The sequence below is a fragment of the Lathamus discolor genome, chromosome 22 (genome assembly GCF_037157495.1).
Source record: "Lathamus discolor isolate bLatDis1 chromosome 22, bLatDis1.hap1, whole genome shotgun sequence".
In the NCBI taxonomy this organism is placed as follows: Eukaryota; Metazoa; Chordata; class Aves; order Psittaciformes; family Psittacidae; genus Lathamus; species Lathamus discolor.
In genome coordinates, this window is record NC_088905.1 from 3,171,263 (window position 1) to 3,191,787 (window position 20,525).

The window sequence follows — 20,525 nt, forward strand, 5'->3', positions numbered from 1 at the left end:
ATGGAGAAGCTGGGTTTAGGTTCCACGCGTTAGGCAGAGGGGCTCTGCTTAACCCCCACGCTCCCCCTGATAACTTCATGGCCATGGGGGAATCCTCTGCTGGGATGGAGACTGCCTTGTGCAGCCCAAGTGAAGCGGGGACAGCTCCTCTGGGCTCTCCAGATGTGTCCAGAGCATCTCCAGATGTTCTCTAATGCTTCTCTTTGGAGGGTTCATGCCCAGCTTGGCTGCTGCAAATGGCAGGAGAGGGCTTATTCTGAATGGCCACGATCTAGGAAAGGTGCCAGTGTTGGAGATGGAGCCGGTCCCCACAGCAGAGCCCAGCCTGGTGAGTGCGGGGAGATCCAACCACCTCCAATGCTGTGCCCATGCCCTTGGCATCCGTGTCCCGTCCTCCCCGGCTAAGATGGCATTAGGCAGGGGCTGCAGTAAGTGCGTTATCCCCAGCCCGGTGATCCGATAGCCCAAGCAGATTAGCTCTAAGACCTTAAGACAAAACAGACGCTGTGCACCCTGTGCCGCGCACAGCCGGGATGTCCGCCCTGAAGACCCTCCTGGCCCTGGCCCTCGCCACATCCTTGGCTGGATACAGTAAGTGTCCTGCGGCCCAAGGCAGTGCTGGACGTATCGGGGGGGGAATCGCTGTAGAAACGCTGCTCTTCTGCTTGCTGGGTGCCCCCATCCCTGCCCTGCTGTTTCCATCCCTGCAGAGAACCGGCATTCCAGGGGGGATGTTGGTACCCAAAAGAGCATCCTGCTTTTCACATTGCCAGCCAGGGCTGTGGAGGCTCCTGGTCTCCATCTCTGGTGGAGCAAGGAGGCACCTGAGCCAAGGAGCAGCAGCAGCTTCTGGTGTTGCTGGACCAAAATGTGGTGGCTCCTCAAAGGTGGAATCACAAAGAGGCATCTCAAAGGGCAGGAGGGCGGTGATGCTGCTTGAGCAATGTCAGGATGGTTGGGACAAGATGAACCATGACGGTGTTTTGGGCTACAAGCGGTCCGGCTGGGGAAGCCAGGGTCAGTGTGGGTTAACGGCATCTGAAATCCCAGTTTTCCACCGGTTTTCCCAGGGGATGGAGGTGGGAGCTCTGGCCTCCCGCAAGCCCCTCTTGCCACGAGAGGGCTCTGCTCAGCCAGCAAAGCACGGCCAGATTCGACTCCCGGTATCAGTGGGAATATCCACCAAAACCAGGAATTCCTCGTTTTGGGCACCAGCAGCATCTTCAGATCTAGGGTTCGGGGGTGGGGGGTGTTTGCCTGCAGGAATTTAACGCTTATGCTATCGAAAGTCATCAAATGATACCATCAAATGATACCATCAAATGATACCATTAAATGATACCATCAAATGATACCATCAAATGATACCATCACTTTCACGTCTGCGCCGCTGGTTCCTAAACTAAGCAAGGACCTCTTCCTGTTGTGTGCTTCCCTCTCCTAAAGGATCCAAGAGCTCTCACCCCGTCATCAGCTCTGGCTCACACAGCACTGCAAGACCAGGGGCTGGCTATTGCCTAACATGCCTGGGGCTTCCTTTGAGGAGCATCTGGGGATGGGTCGGATACGGGGGCTCCGGGATGCTGCTGCTGCTGCTGCTCTCACTCCTCATCTTCCTCCTCCTCATCTCCACGCAGGTCAAGCGCTGAGATGCCACAAATGTGTCGCGTCCAACGAGAACGACTGCAACAAGCAGGGCTCCCACAGCTGCCCCCAGTACGCTGATGCCTGCTCCACAATCACTGCGCCCAGTAAGTGCCTGGGCAGGGGGGACTGGGTGTGCTGGGGAAGGACCAGAGGGCAAGGAGAAGCAGGGGACGAGAGGGAGCTGGTTTCCTCTTGTCCCTGTGAAGCAGGGATGAGCCATTTGTGTTTCCCAAGGTTTTCATCCTCAGGAGCATCCTTTCGGTCCAAGGGGACTCACAGCCCTTGGCTGGTGTAAGGAAAGTCCTTTGTGGCACTCTGCTCCCATTCAGAACAGCATTCCATCTGTTTTCCATGTGGGAACAGACAGGGACTGTTCCCAACCCCAACTCCTTGGGTTCACTCCACAGCCCGGGCTATTCATATTCTCACACATATCAGGTCCCTATTTCACATCAGGGCTGCGTGACGATGAGCAGGGTGACCACGGGGGCATCCCTTGGCCACTGGACCCCTCCTTGGCTCCCCCAGCAGTGCTATGGGTGCTTTGATTCCACATCCCTCTCGCAGCGTGCTGGGATGCAGCTCTTCCTCCCTTCCCTGCCCCAGCACAACAGTTAGGGTTGGAAAGGGCCTTAAGACCAGGTAGCAGGGAGGATGCATGGCAGGGCCTGATCCCGTGTCCCCTGTTCCTCTCCTTGCAGACAGCATCATCAAGTCGTGCTCCTACAAAGCCTTCTGTGACCAGGCTCGTGGTAGCGGCTCCAGCGGGGCCACCCTGCGCTGCTGCTTCAGTGACGACTGCAATGGGCAGCGGGGCCCCAAGAATGGGGCTGGGATCCCCTCCAAGCCCCCCCATGGGCTGCTGGTGGCTGCGCTGGCTGGGATGCTGCTGCTGAGCTGGCTCTGAGTGGCCGCAATGGGGTAGCTGCTTGTTGCCATAGCCTAGGGCCACGGGTCGGGGTTTGCTGTGTGTGAAGGATGGGGAGGCTGAGCTGCCATCGCACCAATAAAAGCTGCAGTTGAAAACTGTGTTTGCAGCCCCTGCTCCTCATTTACAGGGATCATGGAATGGGGTGGGTTGGAAGGGACCTTGAAGCTCATCCAGTTCCACTAGGCCAGGTTGCTCCAAGCCCCATCCGACCTGGCCCCAAAGGGCTCAAAGTGACACCCCCAGGAGATCCCCATTCCCTCTTTTCATCAGGCTTTGCCTCCAAACCCCTCCTGGGTGTGCTCCACAGCTGCCCATCATCATTACCTCCTAAAGTGATCCCATATAGAAACCCTCCTGCAGCCCAGAGCCCTCCTAGGGCTGGTCTAATGCAGGCAAAGGGGCCTGGCATGGGAGGATTTGCAGTGCTGGTTGGGGAATGGAGCAGATGAAGCGCTGGGGAGGGTGCAGGATGCTGGGGATTCCCAGTGGGATAAGAACAAAGCTCCCAGTGCTCACAGAGAGTAAAGGAGAATGGCAAAAGGGAAGGAACAAGACTGAGGAGGAAAGGAAGGGGGATGATGAAGGGGAAGGATGGTTGGGAGCACGGAGAGGAGAGCAGGGATTGGAGTGCAAGGAATGCAGCTCAGGGCAAGCAGCGAAGCGCTGCCTGGAAGCCCAGCCAACCTGTGGGAGTTTCCCTTAGTCATGAGACAAGCAAAAAGGGAACAGGTACTGAAACCGAGCAGGGGCAAGTCCGAACAGAGGAGCAGGGATCCGGCACGCTCAGCTCCAGCCACGGAGCTCCCTGCTGCGGGATGCTGCCGGAACAGAGCCCTGGGTGAGTGCTGCAGGGTGGGATGCCCTGGAGAGCTCGGCTATGGAGTCCTGCGAGGGTTAACCCCAAGCAGGTGGGATAACACAAGAGGGGAGAGCAAAGCTGCTCTGTGCCTGCTTCTTCCGCTGGGAGCATGAAGGATGCTGGTGGGATCCAAAGGCTGTGGTGTAGAGGCATGCCCTGCTCCAGGAATCCCCTATGCGCGCTAATGCGGTGTCCCTGTGAGTTCAAGGGGGTTCTTGCAGCCCTCTACAGGCTACAGCAGCAAAACCCATTGGAAAAGGTGGGAGGGGAATGGGAAGGCTCCCGGGATGAAGGAGGAGCAGCAGTGTGACTAGCTGCCCTGTGACCGTGCCGGACACGGTGCTGCTGCGGCCCTGGTGCCAGTCACAAGGGCTGCGAGAGATGCCCTGGTATAAAAATACCCCGTGGAACAGTTTAGTGTCTGCAAAGCAGGAAGGGATGAGGAGGGGGGAGACGGGGTAAGGCTGGGGAGCTCATTCCAGTGTGGAATGCCGGGAGCAGTGGGAAGGGGAAGAGGAAGATGCGCTCGGGGTGGGTGATGTTATCTAAGTATGACCCAGGTGCTGTGGCCTGTGCTTCCTTAACGGGTGGTTCGTCATGCTTCGGGTTTTGCTTCCCTTATAGCACCTTCAAAAGCTCTATAGGAGCTCTATAGGAGCCCAGACTCCAGCCCTACCGATGCGTGCAGCTGGGTGAGGATGGGCTTTAGGGTATGCATGGGGAGTGCAAGGAACAATGCCCAGCTGCACTGAGGGGTGATCCTTCCCTTAGGAGGTACACGAGTGGCAAGGCCAAATCCTGCCATCACATACAGCAAAGGGCACCCAGGCTGGAGCCACCCTCGGGTTGTGTGTGGTCCCACTGGGGCTCTTTGGGAGTGCTGGCACGAGTAGATGCAGAGGGAGCTCAGGGATGCTTTTCTCCTGATGTAATTGATAAATGATGCCGTTTGGGCTGCAGCTTCTGCAGGGTGTGGGGCTGGGTTGATGCAGTGATGCAGCTCTGCCAGCATCCCGTTGGGAATTCCTAGGGGAAAAATAACCCCTTGTGAACAATCAGAACCACAGAATGGAAAGGACCTTAAAGCTCATCCTGCTCCAGCCCCTGCCACGGGCAGGGACACCTTCCACTAGAGCAGGGTGCTCTCTGCAGCACCATGATTGGTTTCATCCATGCTGGGAGAAAGCACTTTGGGGCCCGATGTTCCAAAGAGAAAGCTGGGCCTTTCCCATGGGTGTAAGGGGGGGTTTCCTGCTCCCCAAATCCACCCTGAGCTCCAGCAGCAAGCGATGCTCGTGCAGGGCCCCAGACTGAGCTGCTCATCGCCATGCGGTGCGCACTGAGAGCCTTTCGCAGCAGAGCCCTTGTGCCTGCGATGGGCATGAGGCTGCGCTCTGCTGTGGTTTCATTGCCACGGGCCGGGAGCAGTCACACAGACGTGAACACACATGGCGTCAGCAGCAGCGGTTGGGCAGTGTCGTGTGCCATGGGAGGGCAGGGAGGAAAGCGCTGCTCTAAAAATGACCCAGGCCATAGGAAATGCTGGGGGTTGAGGCGCTGCGTTGACAGAAGGTGATGTGCAGCGAGTGGTGAATGGTCAGGGGGGAAAACAACCTTCAAGTGCATGGAATCTGGTCTTGACATGGAAGAAAGGAGAGACCCCCTGATGTGTCAGCAGTGAGGGGCACAGAGCTGGGTGCCGGGGTCGCTTGTATTGCATGGGGAGGAGCAAAGCTGGTGACAGTCTCTAGATGGGGACTCTGCAGAGCTGGTACCCGGAGGGGCATCACTAACGCTCTGTGACTGCATCACCCCATCGGGACCTTTGGGGTGTGGGTGATGGAATTAGATGATTGACTGACAATGATGGAACTGGATGAGCTTGAAGGTCCCTTCCAACCCCAACCACTCTATGAAAACTGGTGGTGATCGACCCCAGCCCATGGCACACGCTCCCCTGCCCGTATTACCCCACATGCTGCTGTGTTTGATGTCCATAACATAGTGGCGTTTGTAAGCCCATAAAGATGCCCCAGAGGCTTTGGGAGCCCCGGGGCTCTGTGTCACGGTGAGGACGGACTTAGCCACGACCCCAGCGCTGCTCCTGCATAGGAATGCCCTCGGTGCTGCTGGGCTGGCTCCTGCCCTCAAGGGCTCGGCCGCGGGCGCATCCCGGTCCGGAGCAGGAGCCGCTTGGAGAGCGCTGATTTACGGAGCGGTTTTCGGTCGGGTTTGGGGAGGGGGAGACCCGAACCCGGGGCCGGACCGGCCCCATCCCCGCTCCGCAGCCGGTACCGGGGGAGGGGGGCGCGGACCGAGCCGGTGCCTCCGCAGGTGCGGTGAGGGGCGGACGGGCCGCGGGCACGGAGCCGCCCCGCGCCCCGCACTCACATCCGGGGCCGGGTTTGCTCATGGCAGACGTAATTAACCCGGAAAGAAGCGGCGCCGGGAGCCACCCTCCGCCGCCCGGCCCCGCTCCGCGGGCGCGCAGCGCAGGGACCCGCGGGGTGAGTGTGGGCTCCCCCCGGCCCCATCCGCACCACAAGGGGCTTCCGGAGGGTCGGTGCCTTTCCCCCCTACCCCAGCCCCGAGGGTCGGTGCCCGACGGCGGCCGGGGATGCGGCCCCGCGTCGGGCTGGTCCATGGGTGCGGGGATGCGGCCGGAGCTCCCGTCCCGGCGCTGGATGCATCCCGGTGGTCGGGGGAGGCCTCCGAGGCGCTTCGGTGGCGTGGGGATGGCAACAGCGGGAGGTGGCGAGTTTGGGAGCAGGGTCCTCGCGGGTGCTGCACCCGCTGATCCCCGCTTTGGGTCGGCGGGGTCGGTAGCGAGCACAGGGAGGATGCGGGAGCTGCAGTTGTTGGGAGCGTGCTCCCCGGGCTGTGTCTCTATGGTGGGCTGAGGAAGCGCATCCCGGCTGCTCCCAGCCTGCCTTCAACAGGTTCATCACTTCGTTAAGGCTGGAGTTGGTCGCTGGGCTCTGCCTGCACCGTCTGTCTGTGTCAGCCGCCGGATAGACGTCGGCAGGGCGAGCTCTTTGCAAGACCAGGTAAAAGGAAGTTGTGGTGCAACCGCTGCGGCTCGCAGGCATCGCCCTGCACGGCTGGGGCCGGCTTGGAGCTGTGTGGGGGCAGCCAGGAGCCCCCATGTAACTGGGGCGGGGAGGGGGGATCATCCCGCACTGGGGCAGCTCGCACGGGCCTGGGAGAGGAGGAGGAGGAGGAGGAGGAGGAGGAGGAAGAGGATGCTTGCAGGTGCTGTGGATGAGGTGCTGAGGAGATGCCCCTGGCAGCTCAATGTCAGGTCTCCAGTTCCATTGCTGCTGCTGTGGGGTGTCCCTGGGTCATGCTCCCATAGCTGTGCTGGGAATGCCGGGAGCAGGCGTGATGGTGGGGGGAAGCTTCCTGGAAAGTCTGGCTGTGTGGTTGCACACGAGGTCTTTGAGCCCTTCCCTGTATCTCGGGAGGCAGGCGAGAGGGCATTTCTGCCTTAAGCCTTCTTCTGTAGCCTTATTTCTCCTGCCATTCCATTAACAGAGCCTGGAAAGGGCTGTGCTTTTTGGTGGGATAAAGCTGGGAAGTCAGTTGCTTCCGAGTCCTGGAAGATCCCATTGTATCAGGCATGGGCATCATCCATAAATCACTGCTGCCGGTGCAGTGTCCCTCGTGTCTCACAGGGGATGAAGCTGGTTCAGGGGCTGACCCCTGTTAGTAAAGGGAAGAGGGGAAGGTTGGGACACTCAGGAGGTGTCCCATGGGTCCAGCACTGTTGCCCCAAGGGGCTGGGGGCTCCTTGCTCTTCCTTATCCCACTCAATAGCAGGAATCCCTGGATTCTCATTAGCAGCAGGAAGAGAGAATTTGAGGCATTGGGGAATCTGCTTCTGTGAACTCCCACCCCCAAATAATCCCCCCAAAAAGCAGTAACATGGGAAGTGCCCCCATAACCCTTTGCATCGGGACAAACGGGTTGCTCTGGAGCAGTCTCCACGGCAGCAGCACCATTTCCCTCTTTGCAGAGCCCTGATACCCATCTCTGCCAGGCTGGTGATAAAGGCTGATCCTGCCACCAGGTTGCCTTGTTTGCTGCCACCTCTACCTTAGAGCTGCACTGCAGCTCTTGCACAACGCTCGCCTCTCAGGGCCCCTCTCCACTGCAGCTCAAGAACACCATTTCCTCCTTTTTCTGCATGACATCTTCTATTTGTGCAGCTTCTGCTTCGGGCACCTGCGCAAGTCCCCCCTCTTCTATCGGAGGCACCACACTGGGGTTGGCTCGCTCTTGGTCACCGCTGCCTCCATCCCCACCATGGTGATGGTGCAGAGACCCCATCCCTAGGCAGCCCTATGGCAGGATACCGTGCCCAGGGGCTCCTGTCCCATGGCTGTGCACCTCTGGGCAGCATTGGTGCACGGAGCCGGTGGCACAGCCCCATGGTGCTGGGGGCATTGTTTTCCTGCTGACTCAGCATCCCGGTTGCATGGATTTGCTGCTTGGAGCTGCAGATTGTTCCCTGTTTCCTGGGCTCTCTCTGGCACCGCATCCACTTTGGGATTCCTTTTTGTTACGGTTTCCAAGGGACCTGGTGTCTCACATCCAACCCTTTGTGGCTGCTTTGTGGGGTGCCTCACGCTGCTGAGCCATCAGAGGGCACCTCGGTGGGATGCGGACATTGCAGTGATGGGGCTGTAACTTGTCATTGCCCCGGCACATCACAGCGGCTGTGGTGCTGTGATTGAGTCCATCTGCACCTCGCGGTATTCCCAAGGCCTGGAGCTCCTGGCTGGGCTGTTCTGGTCCTGCTCCATGCCCTGGGGCCAGAACGCTGCACCCTCCTTGTCACACTGGGTGACGCTTGTGCTTGGCAGCCTCCCCATGGAGCAACGTGCAGCGGTAGCAGTTTGGCTTTGCTTCCCGTGGTTTAATCCAGGAGGATGGGGAGAGGCAGCCGGAGGTTTGGGCAAGGCTGGGAAGTGGGACCTGTGATGGGATGTGAGGCAGAGGAGGGAAACCCCAGCTCCTGCTTTGAGCCTCGTGTGGGGCTGGGGATTGATGCTCATTTCTATGGGGAAGAGATGGTTATGGAGATGCCTCGGTTTTCAGCAAGGGCAGGCAAGTAAGGATAACCCTTGGCAGGTTATCCCTGCCCTTCCCCTCTTGTTAGCTTGGCTGCATCCATCACAGTGCCATCCCGCCTGGCACTGCTGCAATGGGAGGGCTCCCTATGGAGCAGCGCACCCACCTCTCGCTGTCCCTGCTCTGCAGGGTGATGTGAGAAGGAGCCCGGAATGCCGTACCTGGACCGGCAGAACCGTATCTGCGGCTTCCTGGACATCGAAGAAAATGAGACCTGTGGCAAGTTCCTGCGTAGGTATTTCATCCTGGACACCCAGGCCAACTGCCTCCTGTGGTACATGGACAACCCCCAGGTACGCACCCGTGCTGCTCCCAGCTCCGCATCCATGGATGCTCTGGTAACGAGGAAGAGAAGGGGTTTTCCTCATCGCCTATGGAAGCGGTGTCGTGCTGCAGGCATCAGACTGGGAGCTGGGTGCTTGGTGGGGATGGAATCTGTGCTTGCTGTGCCCATCTGGAGCTGCCCCAGTGCTTGCAATTGAGCTCAAAAGAGCCAGGGCCTCCAGCGCTCCTGAGGAGCATCGCGCAGTGGGTTCCTCACTAAAGGGAAGGGGAGATGCCCGCAGGGATGCTGCTGGGTAGCCCGGACCCTTGTACCTTCTCCCTCTCATTTAACTCCTGCTGCCTTGCAGAACCTGGCCATCGGCGCGGGAGCTGTCGGGTCCCTGCAGCTCACCTACATCTCCAAGGTAATGTCCCTGTTGTCCCTGTATCCCTGCGGCTTTCCCGGGAGAGGCAGCGGCTCGTCCTGCTCCTGCGATGGGAGCCTGAGTGCTAAAGGGCAGCACCCTGAAGGATGAGTCCTTTTGGAAGCTGTTTTGAGTGTCTTAATGGCATCATCCAGCTTCCACGGGGAGGCAGGTAAAGTGCAATAGGTAAGAACCTATTGGTGACTGAGATGCATGGATGCGGGCTCAGCTCCCTCTGGAGTTGGATGGAGCATGGGGCAGATCTCCCTGCTCCTGCTGAATCGTGATTTATCAATTAAGCACAGATGAAGCAGTGCCAGAGCTGAACCTTCCCCGTTTCGCTCACAAATTCCATACGTTTTGGGCTAAATGGAAGTTGCTGCAGGACGAGGTTTCGGGCACAAACTCGGGGCTGGGTTGTGCTTTGGCTGCCCCAGCTCCTCATTGCCCGTCCCCTGGCTCCATGCTCATTGCTGGGGGAACGGGAAGCGTGGCCTGCCTTGGAGCTCCGGGAGCAGCGGCTTCCCCTCCATCCCAGGGATGTGGATGGAAGCATCCAGCTCTCCCATCACATTCCATCACCTTTAGTGTTCTCCTTCCTGTGCTCTGCTGCAGGTCAGCATCGCCACCCCGAAACAGAAGCCCAAAACCCCGTTCTGCTTTGGTGAGTGAGGGGACCCCGGTGGGGGCTGTGTTATGGGTGCCCCCCTCCCCGGAGCCCTCTTTATGCCCATGGGACCTGACAGCAGTGGTCAGGAAGGGAGGGCGATGCTCCCGTTTGGTCCTGTCACTGTGACCCCCCTGTTCAGTGGGGGAGGCAGGACCCTGGGGGTCCCCTTTGCGGTGGTTCCCTTCCTCTGCTGTGCTTCCCAATCCCTTCCATGTGTCCCATGTGCAGTACAGGGTTCTTCTCCTTTCTAATGCCTGCGTAAGCTCCTGTTCTTGTTGGTGCATGGGACTGGGGTGTTGTATCCCATCCAACCCTCTGCTTCGTGTACGAGCCATGAACTTTGGTTTAAAGCACCAGAAATGACAGCACAAGCACATACTCATCCCAAGGGAACGGCGTTGCCTTTGCAACACTTCCCCACAAGGGATATAGCCCCAGATGAAGAATTCCATGCGGGGCATTGGGACCGGTACCTGCAGATGGGAACGGAGTTGGGAGGAGCTCTTTGATTCGCTGTTTATTGTATTTCATGATGCAAAGCTCTGCATTCCCTGGCTCCTCTCTCCATAGTTATCAACGCCTTATCCCAGCGCTACTTCCTCCAAGCCAGTGACCAGCAGGACCTGCAGGACTGGGTGGAGGCTCTGAACAGGGCCAGTAAGATCACGGTGCGTTGGGTTCTGCTCCAGCTGACGCTGCTGGCTCCTGCCTTGATGGGCCCCTGGGTCAGAGCTCGCTGCGGTAACAGCCTCAAGCTGCACCAGGGCAGATTTAGGTTCCAGGATCCTCCTTGTGACCCCTCTCAAGCGTCTGCCTTCAGACAGGGGATGTTCCCCCCGCCCCATCCCTAAGGATCCTCCTGGTTGGGGTTTACTCTGCTTGCTCCTGTATTCACCCTCCCTGCCCAGCTGCTGTGGGGGGGGACACGGTGACTTGTTCCATGGGGAAGGTCCTGCTGGAGCCATCCCCATTCCGCCTGCTCCAGGGCTGTTTTCCTCCTGTTGGAGGGATTGTGTGTGACCCACTCCAAGGGCATCTTCCTTGTGCTCCACTCATTTATTTACTCCATTTTCACTCTTTCTGGGTCACGGAGGTTTGTGATGAGCTGCAGCCAATGCCCTGCGCTGCCGGGCATCACGGTGCCTGCATCCACAGGAGCTCATCCTCAATCTCCTCTCATTTACTGCTGTGTTCATATAACCATGAATTCATGGTCACTGACCCAGTACCAGCGCTCCTCAGCCACCCGCTGCTCCTGGCGATGGGGATCCCATTCCCATGCAGCGGGAGCAGCTCCATCTGAGTGTGATGCTCCGCTGTGGACACTGGGACACCCCTCAGCAGGACCCGGGGTATGGGGCCTGGGGTGCTGCAGGCATCTGTATGACTGCAGTTAGCAGCATTGCCATGCTTAACGCTAGCAGGGGTTTATGAGAGCATGCACTGAAGCATGGCTTGTAAACTGTAAGGAAAAATCACAGCAAACAAGTGAGGATCGGGCCCTATCCAATAACTTATTTCTTAGTTTAAAATCACTGCGGTGCAGTCGCTGTGGGGAAACCAATGTGCAAGAGCAGACCTGGCTTCTCTTTGCTTCTTTGGTCTACAAATAACATTAAATGCCACAACCTCAGCACCAAGCTGAGTGCATGGGCTCAGGACACACAGGATTCAGTGTGTGAACCCCCTGCAGGTGCTGCAGCTCAGCCACACCGGGCTCCGTCATTAAGCCAGGCTCTAATTAGAGCAGGGCAATTAAAGGAGCAAGTGTCCCACAAAGGCGTTGAGCTGCACTCCCAGGCTCATGTGAGGCGATGCTCCATGGTTCTCACACCTCATCTCCCATCTATGCCTCCTGCAAACCGCACCTGCCCTAATTGGGGTGGCTTCTTCATTGAGTGGGTTTTACAGGGACATTGATTCACTGGGGAGGATGGAGGTGATGGTCACACCGGAGCCTGTCACCCCTTTCCTTCTCTAATAGGTGCCAAAGGGGGGTAGCATCCCAGCGGCCACAGAGATCAGGAAGCCTCCCGTGGTGCCGCAGGCGCAGGAGAGGAAGCCGCAGGTCGCCTACAAAACTGAGATCATCGGGGGGGTGGTGGTCCACACACCCATCTCCATCAACCAGGTGAGCAGGCAGGATCCCGATCCCAGGGCCGAAATCCCTGCGATGCCAGAGCCCTGCTTTGGTCTCTCTGTTCCCTGTGCTTTAAGAGCCCCACTCCTAATGGGAATGAGCATCAAAGGATGCTGGAGAGGGGCTCTTCATCAGGGGCTGGAGTGATGGGATAAGGGGTGATGGGTTCAAACTGAAACAGGGGAGTTCAGGTTGGATATAAGGACATAAGCTCTTCCCTGCTATAGGCGCTGGCAGAGGGTGCCCAGAGAAGCTGTGAATGCTCCATCCCTGACAGTGTTCAAGGCCAGACTGGGTGACACAGTCTAGTGTGAGGCATCCCTGCCTATGGCAGGGGGTTGGAACTGGATGATCTCAAGGTCCTTTCCAACCCAACCCATTCCATGATGCTAGTTTGGGCTCTTGGTTTGCACTTTCATTTCTGGAAACCAGCTTGGTGCCTGCAAACCCTTCCCCAGTGTTCAGCACTCAGGCCTGTATAAATAGCTGCACTTAGCACCCTTTGTCCCGCTCTGAAGTGTGAGGAGATGAGGAGGTGTGAGGAGGAGGAAGCTACAAATCATCCTGACCCATCCACATCCCCCATCGAGGCACCTGGGGCAGAGGGACCCCAAAGCCAAAGGGACTGATCCATCCCTTCTGCGCCCCCTTCCCTTCATGGCTGTCGGAGTCTCCCACCTTTGGGCACCCATCTGGCTCCGGGTCTCGCTTCAGCTCTTATCAGCACTAAAAATAGAGCAGAGGAGGAGGTGGTTGCAGTGGTTTTCTGCTGTCTGCAGATGGTTGGCAGCAGCTCTGGCACTTTTCCTCTTTGTCTCCGTGGGTTAAAGCTGCTCTTTCCTCCTGCCTTGACTCTGCCCCCGCCGCAGCAGCACCAGCTCCATCCTCACACAATTCCTCTCTTTCCCAAGGGGTTTTAGAGCGGGGTCATCACTGCTGGACCCACCAGCAGCATCCCTCCATCCTGGGTGTAACCATCCCCATTGCACCAGATCTGCCTTTGGACACGTGCTTCATCTCAACCATCCTCTGCACTGCTAAAGCGAAAGGGAGGGCGCTACCAGGGACAGCATGGAGGAGCCGGGGGTGATGCTGAGAGCAGGATCTGGCCCTTGGGATGGGCTGGGAAGTGCTGGGGGTGAGCCTGGGGATGGGTGCTGGGCACATGGCCATGTGTCCCTCTGCACAGACAGCTTGCAGGTTGAGGAAGGTCGGGTTTTCTGCCTGAACTCCAACCATCCCAGGCTCTTCTGGGAGGATTTGGCTGTGGAATTGTGGAGACTCCACAGCTTTCCTGAGTGTATTCCCATGATACATCCCCTTGTCCGGCTGGAAAGCATCCCTGCTTTCTAACCTGGATTTGTCCAGCTCCAGCTTCGTTTGCTCTGCCTCCCATTGCCAGATGAAGGAGCTCCTTGCACCTTGTATCCCCCAGAAGGTCTGTGCTGCAGTGGATTGACCTCTCAGTGTGGGATAAGCCCGGCAGGGAAGGGATCTCCTTTAACCCCACTGCTGCAAGCGGTTTTCTCCAGCCCCCAAATCACTTCTCTATCACCTTTCCAACTTCTTCACATTGCTTTGAACACGTGGGCACCAAAAGGGTGCTCTCGGGCAGCAGCCTGCGTGCAGCGAGACATCAGCTCTGTGCTCTGCTTCATCACCCAGGCATTGCAACCAGCCCATGGCTCAGCGCTCGCTGCTGCTCTTCCCTCCATCCTAGCAGGGACCCTCCCCATCCCTGCTGTCCCCATTGACTGTGTGCTCTGTTCCAGAACGGGGGGGACGCAGGGGACGGCGGTGATGTGGCCGCGCACCCGCTCCTGCGGCGCTCGCAGAGCTACGTCCCCCCCTCGGCCACCAAGGCACCGGCTGGGCCCCCCCCGCTCAAGAGTGGCTACTGCGTGAAGCAGGGGAACGTGGTGAGTGCTGGGGTGCAGCTCGAGGGGGGGCTCTGGGCTTCCTGCACCCCTCTAGGCTGGGGATGCTGCGGGGATGCTGCGGGGATGCTGCAGGGATGCTCCGGATGCAGGAGCAGGCGGTGCGGAGCCCAGCACTGAGCGGTTTCCTCCTCTTTTATCCAGAGGAAGAGCTGGAAGCGCCGTTACTTCGTTCTGGATGAGTTTTCCATCAGTTACTACAAGTGTGAGCAGGTGAGCAGCCTGGGATGCTTCACAGGGGCACGTCCCAGGCCAGCCAAGCCCATCAGCATCTCCTCTTGTCTCTGTAGGACAAGGATCCCTTGCGTTCCATTCTCCTGAAGGATGTTTGCAAGACCCATGAGTGCCTGGTCAAGTCTGGGTAATGCTCTGTCCGTGTTGCCTGGGTCTGGAGGGGGGGTTACCTGCAGAGAGCAGAAGCTGGAGTGTGTGTATAGCTGAAGGTCTGTGGGGAGCTGGAGTCTTCCCAAAACCCCAATGAGATCCAAGGTTTCCCCTTGGATAAACCCTATCAGTCTCCATCCACAATGGTTTCTGGGCAGTGACTGCCTCTTTCTGTCCCTAGCGACCTCCTGATGCGGGACAACCTCTTTGAAATCATCACAACCTCCAGGACCTTCTACATCCAGGTGAGTACCGGGGCCAGTTGTGTCTTTGGGCATTAAGCTTTGCTCTCCCCAGCCTGTGCTGCTGCAGAGGGGCTGTTCCCCAGCAGCCGCTTACCCCCAACCACCAGATGAGCCTGTGGCATCTTCACCCAGAGCTGCGTGGTTTCACTTCTCCCCTTGAGCTTATTTATACCAGCAGCGATTTGTGTGAGCAGGAAAAGCAGAGCCCAGCACAGGGAGATCCAATGAGCAGGTTTTGCCCATTCTCTTCCATTGCTGGAGACAGCGATGGATGCTGCATGCTTGGTACCCAAAGAGCAGCTGATGTGTGATGCTGCGGATGCAGGCCCCCATGTGCACAGGGCTCATGGCAGACACAGACCCAGTTGATAACATCCCAGTTCTTACCCATTAACTGCTTTATCTATTCCTGATATGAAAATGCTGCGATGTGGAGAGTGGCCCATGTTCTACAGGGGAAGATGGGGTGTTGTGGTGATGTTTAAGCTTGGATATTAGTGCCAAGCCGAGTGCAGCCTGCCCATCTATGGGTCCATGTGGTGGTGATGAGGCCCGGTGGCAATGGGGGCTTGCAAGGAGGCAAAGCCTCACTGGGGCTGGTGTGTTTTGCAGGCAGACAGCCCTGAGGACATGCACAGCTGGATCCGAGCCATCACAGGGGCAGTCCAGGCCCTGAAAACCCGCCCCAGGGTAGGTCACATCCCTTCTGCTTCGTGTTTAGAATCATAGAATAGTTAGGGTTGGAAAGGACCTCAAGATCATCCAGTTCCAACCCCCCTGCCATGGACACCTCACACTAAACCATCCCACCCAAGGCTTCATCCAACCTGGCCTTGAACACCGCCAGGGATGGAGCACTCACAACCTCCCTGGGCAACCCATTCCAGTGCCTCAGCACCCTAACAGGAAAGAATTTCCTCCTTATATCCAATCTAAACTTGCCCTGTTTCAGTTTGAACCCGTTACCCCTTGTCCTGTCACTGCAGTCCCTGATGAAGAGTCCCTCCCCAGCATCCCTATAGGCCCCCTTCAGGTACTGGAAGGCTGCTATTAGGTCACACAGAATCACAGAATCACAGAATCCCAAGGGTTGGAAGGGACCTAAAAAGATCATCTAGTCCAACCCCCCTGCAAGAGCAGGGTAACCTACAGTACATCACACAGGAACTTGTCCAGGCGGGCCTTGAATATCTCCAGTGTAGGAGACTCCACAACCCCCCTGGGCAACCTGTTCCAGTGCTCTGTCACTCTTACAGTAAAGAAGTTCTTCCTGATGTTAACGTGGAACTTCCTATGTTCCAGTTTACACCCATTGCCCCTTGTCCTATCACTGGATATCACTGAAAAAAGCCTAGCTCCATCATCCTGACACCTACCCTTTACATATTTGTAAACATTGATGAGGTCACCCCTCAGTCTCCTCTTCTGCAAGCTAAAGAGACCCAGCTCCCTCAGCCTCTCCTCATAAGGGAGATGTTCCACTCCCTTAATCATCTTTGTGGCTCTGCGCTGGACTCCTTCAAGCAATTCCCTGTCCTTCTTGAACAGAGGGGCCCAGAACTGGACGCAATATTCCAGATGCGGCCTCACCAAGGCTGAGTAGAGGGGGAGGAGAACCTCTCTTGACCTACTAACCACTCCCTTTCTAATGCACCCTAAGATGCCATTTGCCTTCTTGCCCACAAGAGCACATTGCTGGCTCATGGTCATCCTCCTATCCACCAGGACCCCCAGGCCCCTTTCCCCTTCGCTACTTTCCAGCAGGTCAACCCCCAACCTGTACTGGTACATGGGGTTGTTCTTCCCCAGATGCAAGACTCTACACTTGCCCTTGCTAAATGTCATCAAGTTTCTCCCCGCCCAACTCTCCAGCCTGTCCAGGTCTCGCTGAATGGCAGCACAGTCCTCTGGTGTGTCAGCCACTCCTCCCAGTTTTGTGTCATCAGCAAACTTGCTGAGGGTCCCCACGCAGCCTAGTGCCAAATGAGGATCATGCCAATGTAAGGGACACCTATTTAGTGGATGGTGTTAGTGCTCAGGTACCCGCTTCCAGGAGGAGATCCCTGCCCTCTCTGTGTTAACTTCCTTGGTAAAGTGAAAATCACCCATTGAACAGGACTGCCACAATCCCTGCTCTGCACTGAGGCATGAGCAAGAGCCCGACTGATGGCAAAGAGCCGTTTAATTCAGACTTCCAGCTTGCTTAGGGCTCTGTTACCCCCTTTCAGTGTGTAAAGGGCCTGGTGCTGGTCCCCAAAGAGCTCCCAGCACCGCATGCACAAACCCACCTCTGTCCTTGCAGGAGATGTCCTTCATGCGATCCACATCCATGGGGAGACCCGGGGGCTCCTCATCCCAATCCCAGCAGAGGCTGGTGGCGGAGGAGCGGAGGGCGCTGTGCCGGGCCCCCGCCAGCTCCTCCTGGCAGCCCTGGACACCGGTGCCGGGGTCGGGGAAGCAGCCGGAGGTGCTCCGGGACTCGCTCTTCACACCGGTCCTCACGGAGCGCGATGCCGGAGCCGCGCCGGGCACCCGCGTGCGGCACAAGTCGGAGCCGCAGCAGCTCAAGGAGAAGCCCTTTGCCTTCGACCTGGATGATGAAAGCATCCGGACCTCCGATGTGTGAGCGGGGCCATCCCCGGCTGCTGGGGGGGGTCGGGGTGTGCAGCGTGCCCAGGATGCTCCATGTGTGCGCTCAGGACCGAGCTCACTCTCATCCTCTCAGTGGGGTGAAGTGGCCCCATCTCTCCATCACTTGCGATGCAGGATCCGGCTGGACCCGCATCCCAGCACCCTGGGGAGCCGGGTCCTGCCTGCTCCCCACCCAGTGCCTCCGTGTTTCAGAAGCTGCCTCCATGCTGGTCCCCAGCATGGCCTGGATGAGAGGGGGCATCTTCTGCATCCTCATAATTCTCCCTCCAAAACCAAGCGTGGAGGAAGCATCAGGAGGTCTCGGAGGTGGGAAGGGGAGCGTGGCCTTTCTTGTGTTTGGGACAAAACCCGTTTTTCTCCCCTTTTGTGCTGCTCATCCTTCCCCTGGCAGCTGGGCAGAGCTGCCTGTGCAAGGACAACTGCAGCTTCCCTAGGAGAGCAGCTCTGCGTGCTCTGGTGCATCAACCTCTCTGTTGGCTTTTAATGATGCCCTTTGATACCTGTGGCCGCTGTTAAACCCCAGCCCTGGCTCAGCTCCTCCAAAAGGCTTCTTGGTACCTCTGGAGCAGCGGTGGCTCTGGGGATGCTCAGGGATGGGGTTGGTTTTGCTCTGGGCACCAGGGAGACCTGCCTGGGGGTGAAGTGCTTTGAGCAAACAGGGATGAAACAGGAGTGTTTAATGGCACCGGGAGGCCTCATTGCTGCTGCCTTGATGTGAGAATGAGCAGAAGTCTTTAGAGCAATGCGAACTTGTCATCTCCATACCCAAAACAGCTCCTGTAGCAGGTGTGATAAATAGTGTGTAGATTCAGGTATTCCCCGGGCAGTGAGATTGTTATCCTCATCCTGAAATGCGTGTGCAGGCCTTGGGTACCAGTGAGGACGCAGCTCCCCATCCCTGCTGTCAGCACCAGGTTGTGTCGGTGTGACCTGAGGCCCTCAGTGCCATGGGTTAGTGGTGGGTTGATGATCTTGGTCATGTCCTTGCACTGTGGAAAGCAGCACGTGTAGGGGTGGGAAAGCTTCCCTCTTTTGTTTTCCTTTCTTTTTCCTTGTCACAACATGTTCTCAGCTCATAGATCCGGTGTGTCCCTGCCCTTCCCAGGCCTCCAGCTCAGCCTGAGATGGGGCAAAGCTTTAGCAATGGAGCTCTGATGAGCCTGAACTGAGCTTAGCAAGGTTAAAACTGCATCTTCCTGCATCAGGGGGGCTGTTTCAGGCAGGCAGCCTGGGGGAGGCAGTGACAGAACCCCCCTGAGGTCAGGGGTACACTCGGGGTGGGGGTGCAGAGATGCTGGAGAACACTGAAACTATGAAACCAAGCAGGAATCAATGCAAACGGTACAGGGTGAGTGTTTGTTATTTAATTGTAGAATCATGCTCTTCCTTCTTTTGGCTTTATTTGCATCAGTGTTTGAGATTTTTAGGCTGGCTTGGCTCCTGATGTGGTGTTTCAGGAATGATTTAGGGATTGGGTCAATCACAGTCGCAGCACTCGGTGCTAGTGCTCTGGCCTCGTTTCTGGATGCACCAAACAGCAAGAGGGATGGCGGTTACTTCGTGCCAGGCTTCAAACCCGTGCACTACCAAGTGTTGGCGTTGCTTGATAATTGCAAAGATTCCCAGGGCCTGGGATGGGAAAGCAGAAGCTTGTTGCACAATTAGGGTTAATTATCCAGGAGGAGAAACTACCAGCGGCTCCAGCGCTGTTGCAACATCCCTGTTTCTCATTCCCACCCTCCCCACATCCCCAGGACAACGTGAAGGCTGAATGTGAGACGAACGTGTCCAAAGCCGAGCCAGGCTCCAGCCTCATTGTAATATGGGTGGTGTTACAGGGAGGAATTTCTCTCCCATCCCAAAGGACCAAGCAAGTGCAGACGGACCTCGATGGAGCTTTGCGGTGATGTCTGAAGCAAAACTGCTTGTGCCGTGGGTTTCCTGCTTTCCTAGGGATGTGTGCAAGGTTTGAGGTGTCTGGTGTGGGAAGAGGGGTGTGAAGATGGGTTTGCTCTTTGTTATGGGAATGCCAGGCTGGTTTCAGCTGTGGATTCAAGTGCTCTTAGTGCTGTGGGCCTCGCGTGAGCGATGCTGCATGGTGCCGGTACCCACCTCCCATCCCTCACCTGTAACTCCTGCAGGAGATGGAACTCCCTTTTTTTCCCTGTGTTTTTGAATAAAGAAGGAAATCCCAGTTGCTTTTCCAGGCCGTTTGCATTGTGTCTGTTGGGTGATGTTTGCCAGGAGGGGCTGAGCACCAGCTTCAGTGGGGAAAGCACCGAGTGGAGGCCAAAAGGGCATCGTGGCTGCTGCTGTTAAAGAGGTTTCGATCTCATTTCTCACTGCTAGAAAATGAGGGGACAGAGCCTAATCCCATCCCTTGCTCCCCAGTGTGGTCCACAGCAGCCTCGTGCATGAGAGGAACGTGATGTCCTGCTGTTGGCTGGCAGCTGCTGGGCTGAGGACATGGGGGATGCTCGTAACAATGGGCTTTTGCACATGGGATTGTTGGGATTTCTCTTCCCGGCTCACTGTAGAATTCTTTCCCCACCGTGGGCTTTTCAGCACCGTTGTTCTAGTGGCCTGAGGAATGTGGAAGCTTCCCAATGGAGCCTCCCCCCCCCCACCCCACACTGCCCTGAGACCTATTGAAACCTGCCAAATGCAGATTACTCGTGACCTAAATGGGATCTGATCCCCATTCCCTAAAGAGGAGGCGTTGCTGCAAGAAACCACAAACCAAAACTGGAACGGGCAGAATTCCCAGCCCTGCCGCAGCTCCGATGGAGGCAGCAACACGAGTAACAGAAGCAGAAATGAGACAATGGGAGGGTGCTCGGTTTGCAGAACCATGGGAGAACAGCACGTGTGCATCTGCCGAGGTTTACATCAAACGGGACAGGATTTGTGCACGTACGGATTTTGTGTGTGGTTCTGGCTGTGCCTTAACTGCAGCTTCCTCTTCCTGTTCTTAGTCAGCTCAGTAGCTTTTAGGCTGCATCTGGTAGGGCTTCTTCCCCTTTTGGCTGTCAGGCTGCTTGAAGCTCCTGCTCCTTTCGGTACCGGCACCCTGTGCAGTGGGCTGGAGCTGGAACGGGAACACGGATGGGAGCTCCAGCCCGACCCTGCAGCTCTGGGTAGAAATAAGCCCTCACTCCTTTGCCTAAGGAGGCAAAGCTGGGATTTAACAGGTTTGTAAAACACAAATGGTCACCACTGCAGGGTCATGGGATTTAAA

General features: G+C 57.2%; 2 protein-coding genes across 5 annotated transcripts; both read left to right on the plus strand.

Moving 5' to 3' along the window:
* The first annotated feature begins 60 nt into the window (after window positions 1–60).
* LOC136003481 (lymphocyte antigen 6D-like) lies at window positions 61–2,676 on the plus strand. Of its 2 annotated transcripts, none has more exons than XM_065659145.1 (3): window positions 61–591; window positions 1,638–1,751; window positions 2,349–2,676. In XM_065659145.1, exons 1-3 carry the CDS (start codon window positions 534–536, stop codon window positions 2,552–2,554), a joined length of 378 nt encoding a protein of 125 aa, XP_065515217.1. In that variant the 5' UTR covers window positions 61–533; the 3' UTR covers window positions 2,555–2,676. The 2 variants fall into 2 exon arrangements, with proteins under 2 accessions (XP_065515217.1, XP_065515216.1); XM_065659144.1 differs by having other exon boundaries at window positions 61–328.
* Window positions 2,677–3,319: 643 nt separating this feature from the next.
* Window positions 3,320–19,481, plus strand: PLEKHA2 (pleckstrin homology domain containing A2). Of its 3 annotated transcripts, XM_065659133.1 has the most exons (13): window positions 5,850–5,944; window positions 6,395–6,484; window positions 8,700–8,863; window positions 9,203–9,259; window positions 9,875–9,923; window positions 10,500–10,597; window positions 11,914–12,060; window positions 13,842–13,988; window positions 14,151–14,219; window positions 14,297–14,367; window positions 14,572–14,635; window positions 15,248–15,325; window positions 16,938–19,481. In XM_065659133.1, the coding sequence occupies exons 3-13, from the start codon at window positions 8,723–8,725 to the stop codon at window positions 17,259–17,261; spliced, it is 1,245 nt and encodes a 414-aa protein (XP_065515205.1). In that variant the 5' UTR covers window positions 5,850–5,944; window positions 6,395–6,484; window positions 8,700–8,722; the 3' UTR covers window positions 17,262–19,481. The 3 variants fall into 3 exon arrangements, with proteins under 3 accessions (XP_065515206.1, XP_065515204.1, XP_065515205.1); XM_065659134.1 differs by lacking the exons at window positions 5,850–5,944; window positions 6,395–6,484 and adding an exon at window positions 3,320–3,416; XM_065659132.1 differs by lacking the exon at window positions 6,395–6,484 and having other exon boundaries at window positions 5,846–5,944.
* Window positions 19,482–20,525: the final 1,044 nt, after the last annotated feature.

Coding starts and splice junctions, on each gene's coding strand:
- LOC136003481 (XM_065659144.1), top strand. CDS start 163: ATGTGTCCAGAGCATCTCCAGATGTTCTCTAATGCTTCTCTTTGGAGG. Junction 329..1,637: donor CCACAGCAGAGCCCAGCCTG/GTGAGTGCGGGG, acceptor ATCTCCACGCAG/GTCAAGCGCTGAGATGCCAC. Junction 1,752..2,348: donor CTCCACAATCACTGCGCCCA/GTAAGTGCCTGG, acceptor CTCTCCTTGCAG/ACAGCATCATCAAGTCGTGC.
- PLEKHA2 (XM_065659134.1), top strand. CDS start 8,723: ATGCCGTACCTGGACCGGCAGAACCGTATCTGCGGCTTCCTGGACATC. Junction 14,220..14,296: donor GTTACTACAAGTGTGAGCAG/GTGAGCAGCCTG, acceptor TTGTCTCTGTAG/GACAAGGATCCCTTGCGTTC. Junction 15,326..16,937: donor CCCTGAAAACCCGCCCCAGG/GTAGGTCACATC, acceptor CTGTCCTTGCAG/GAGATGTCCTTCATGCGATC.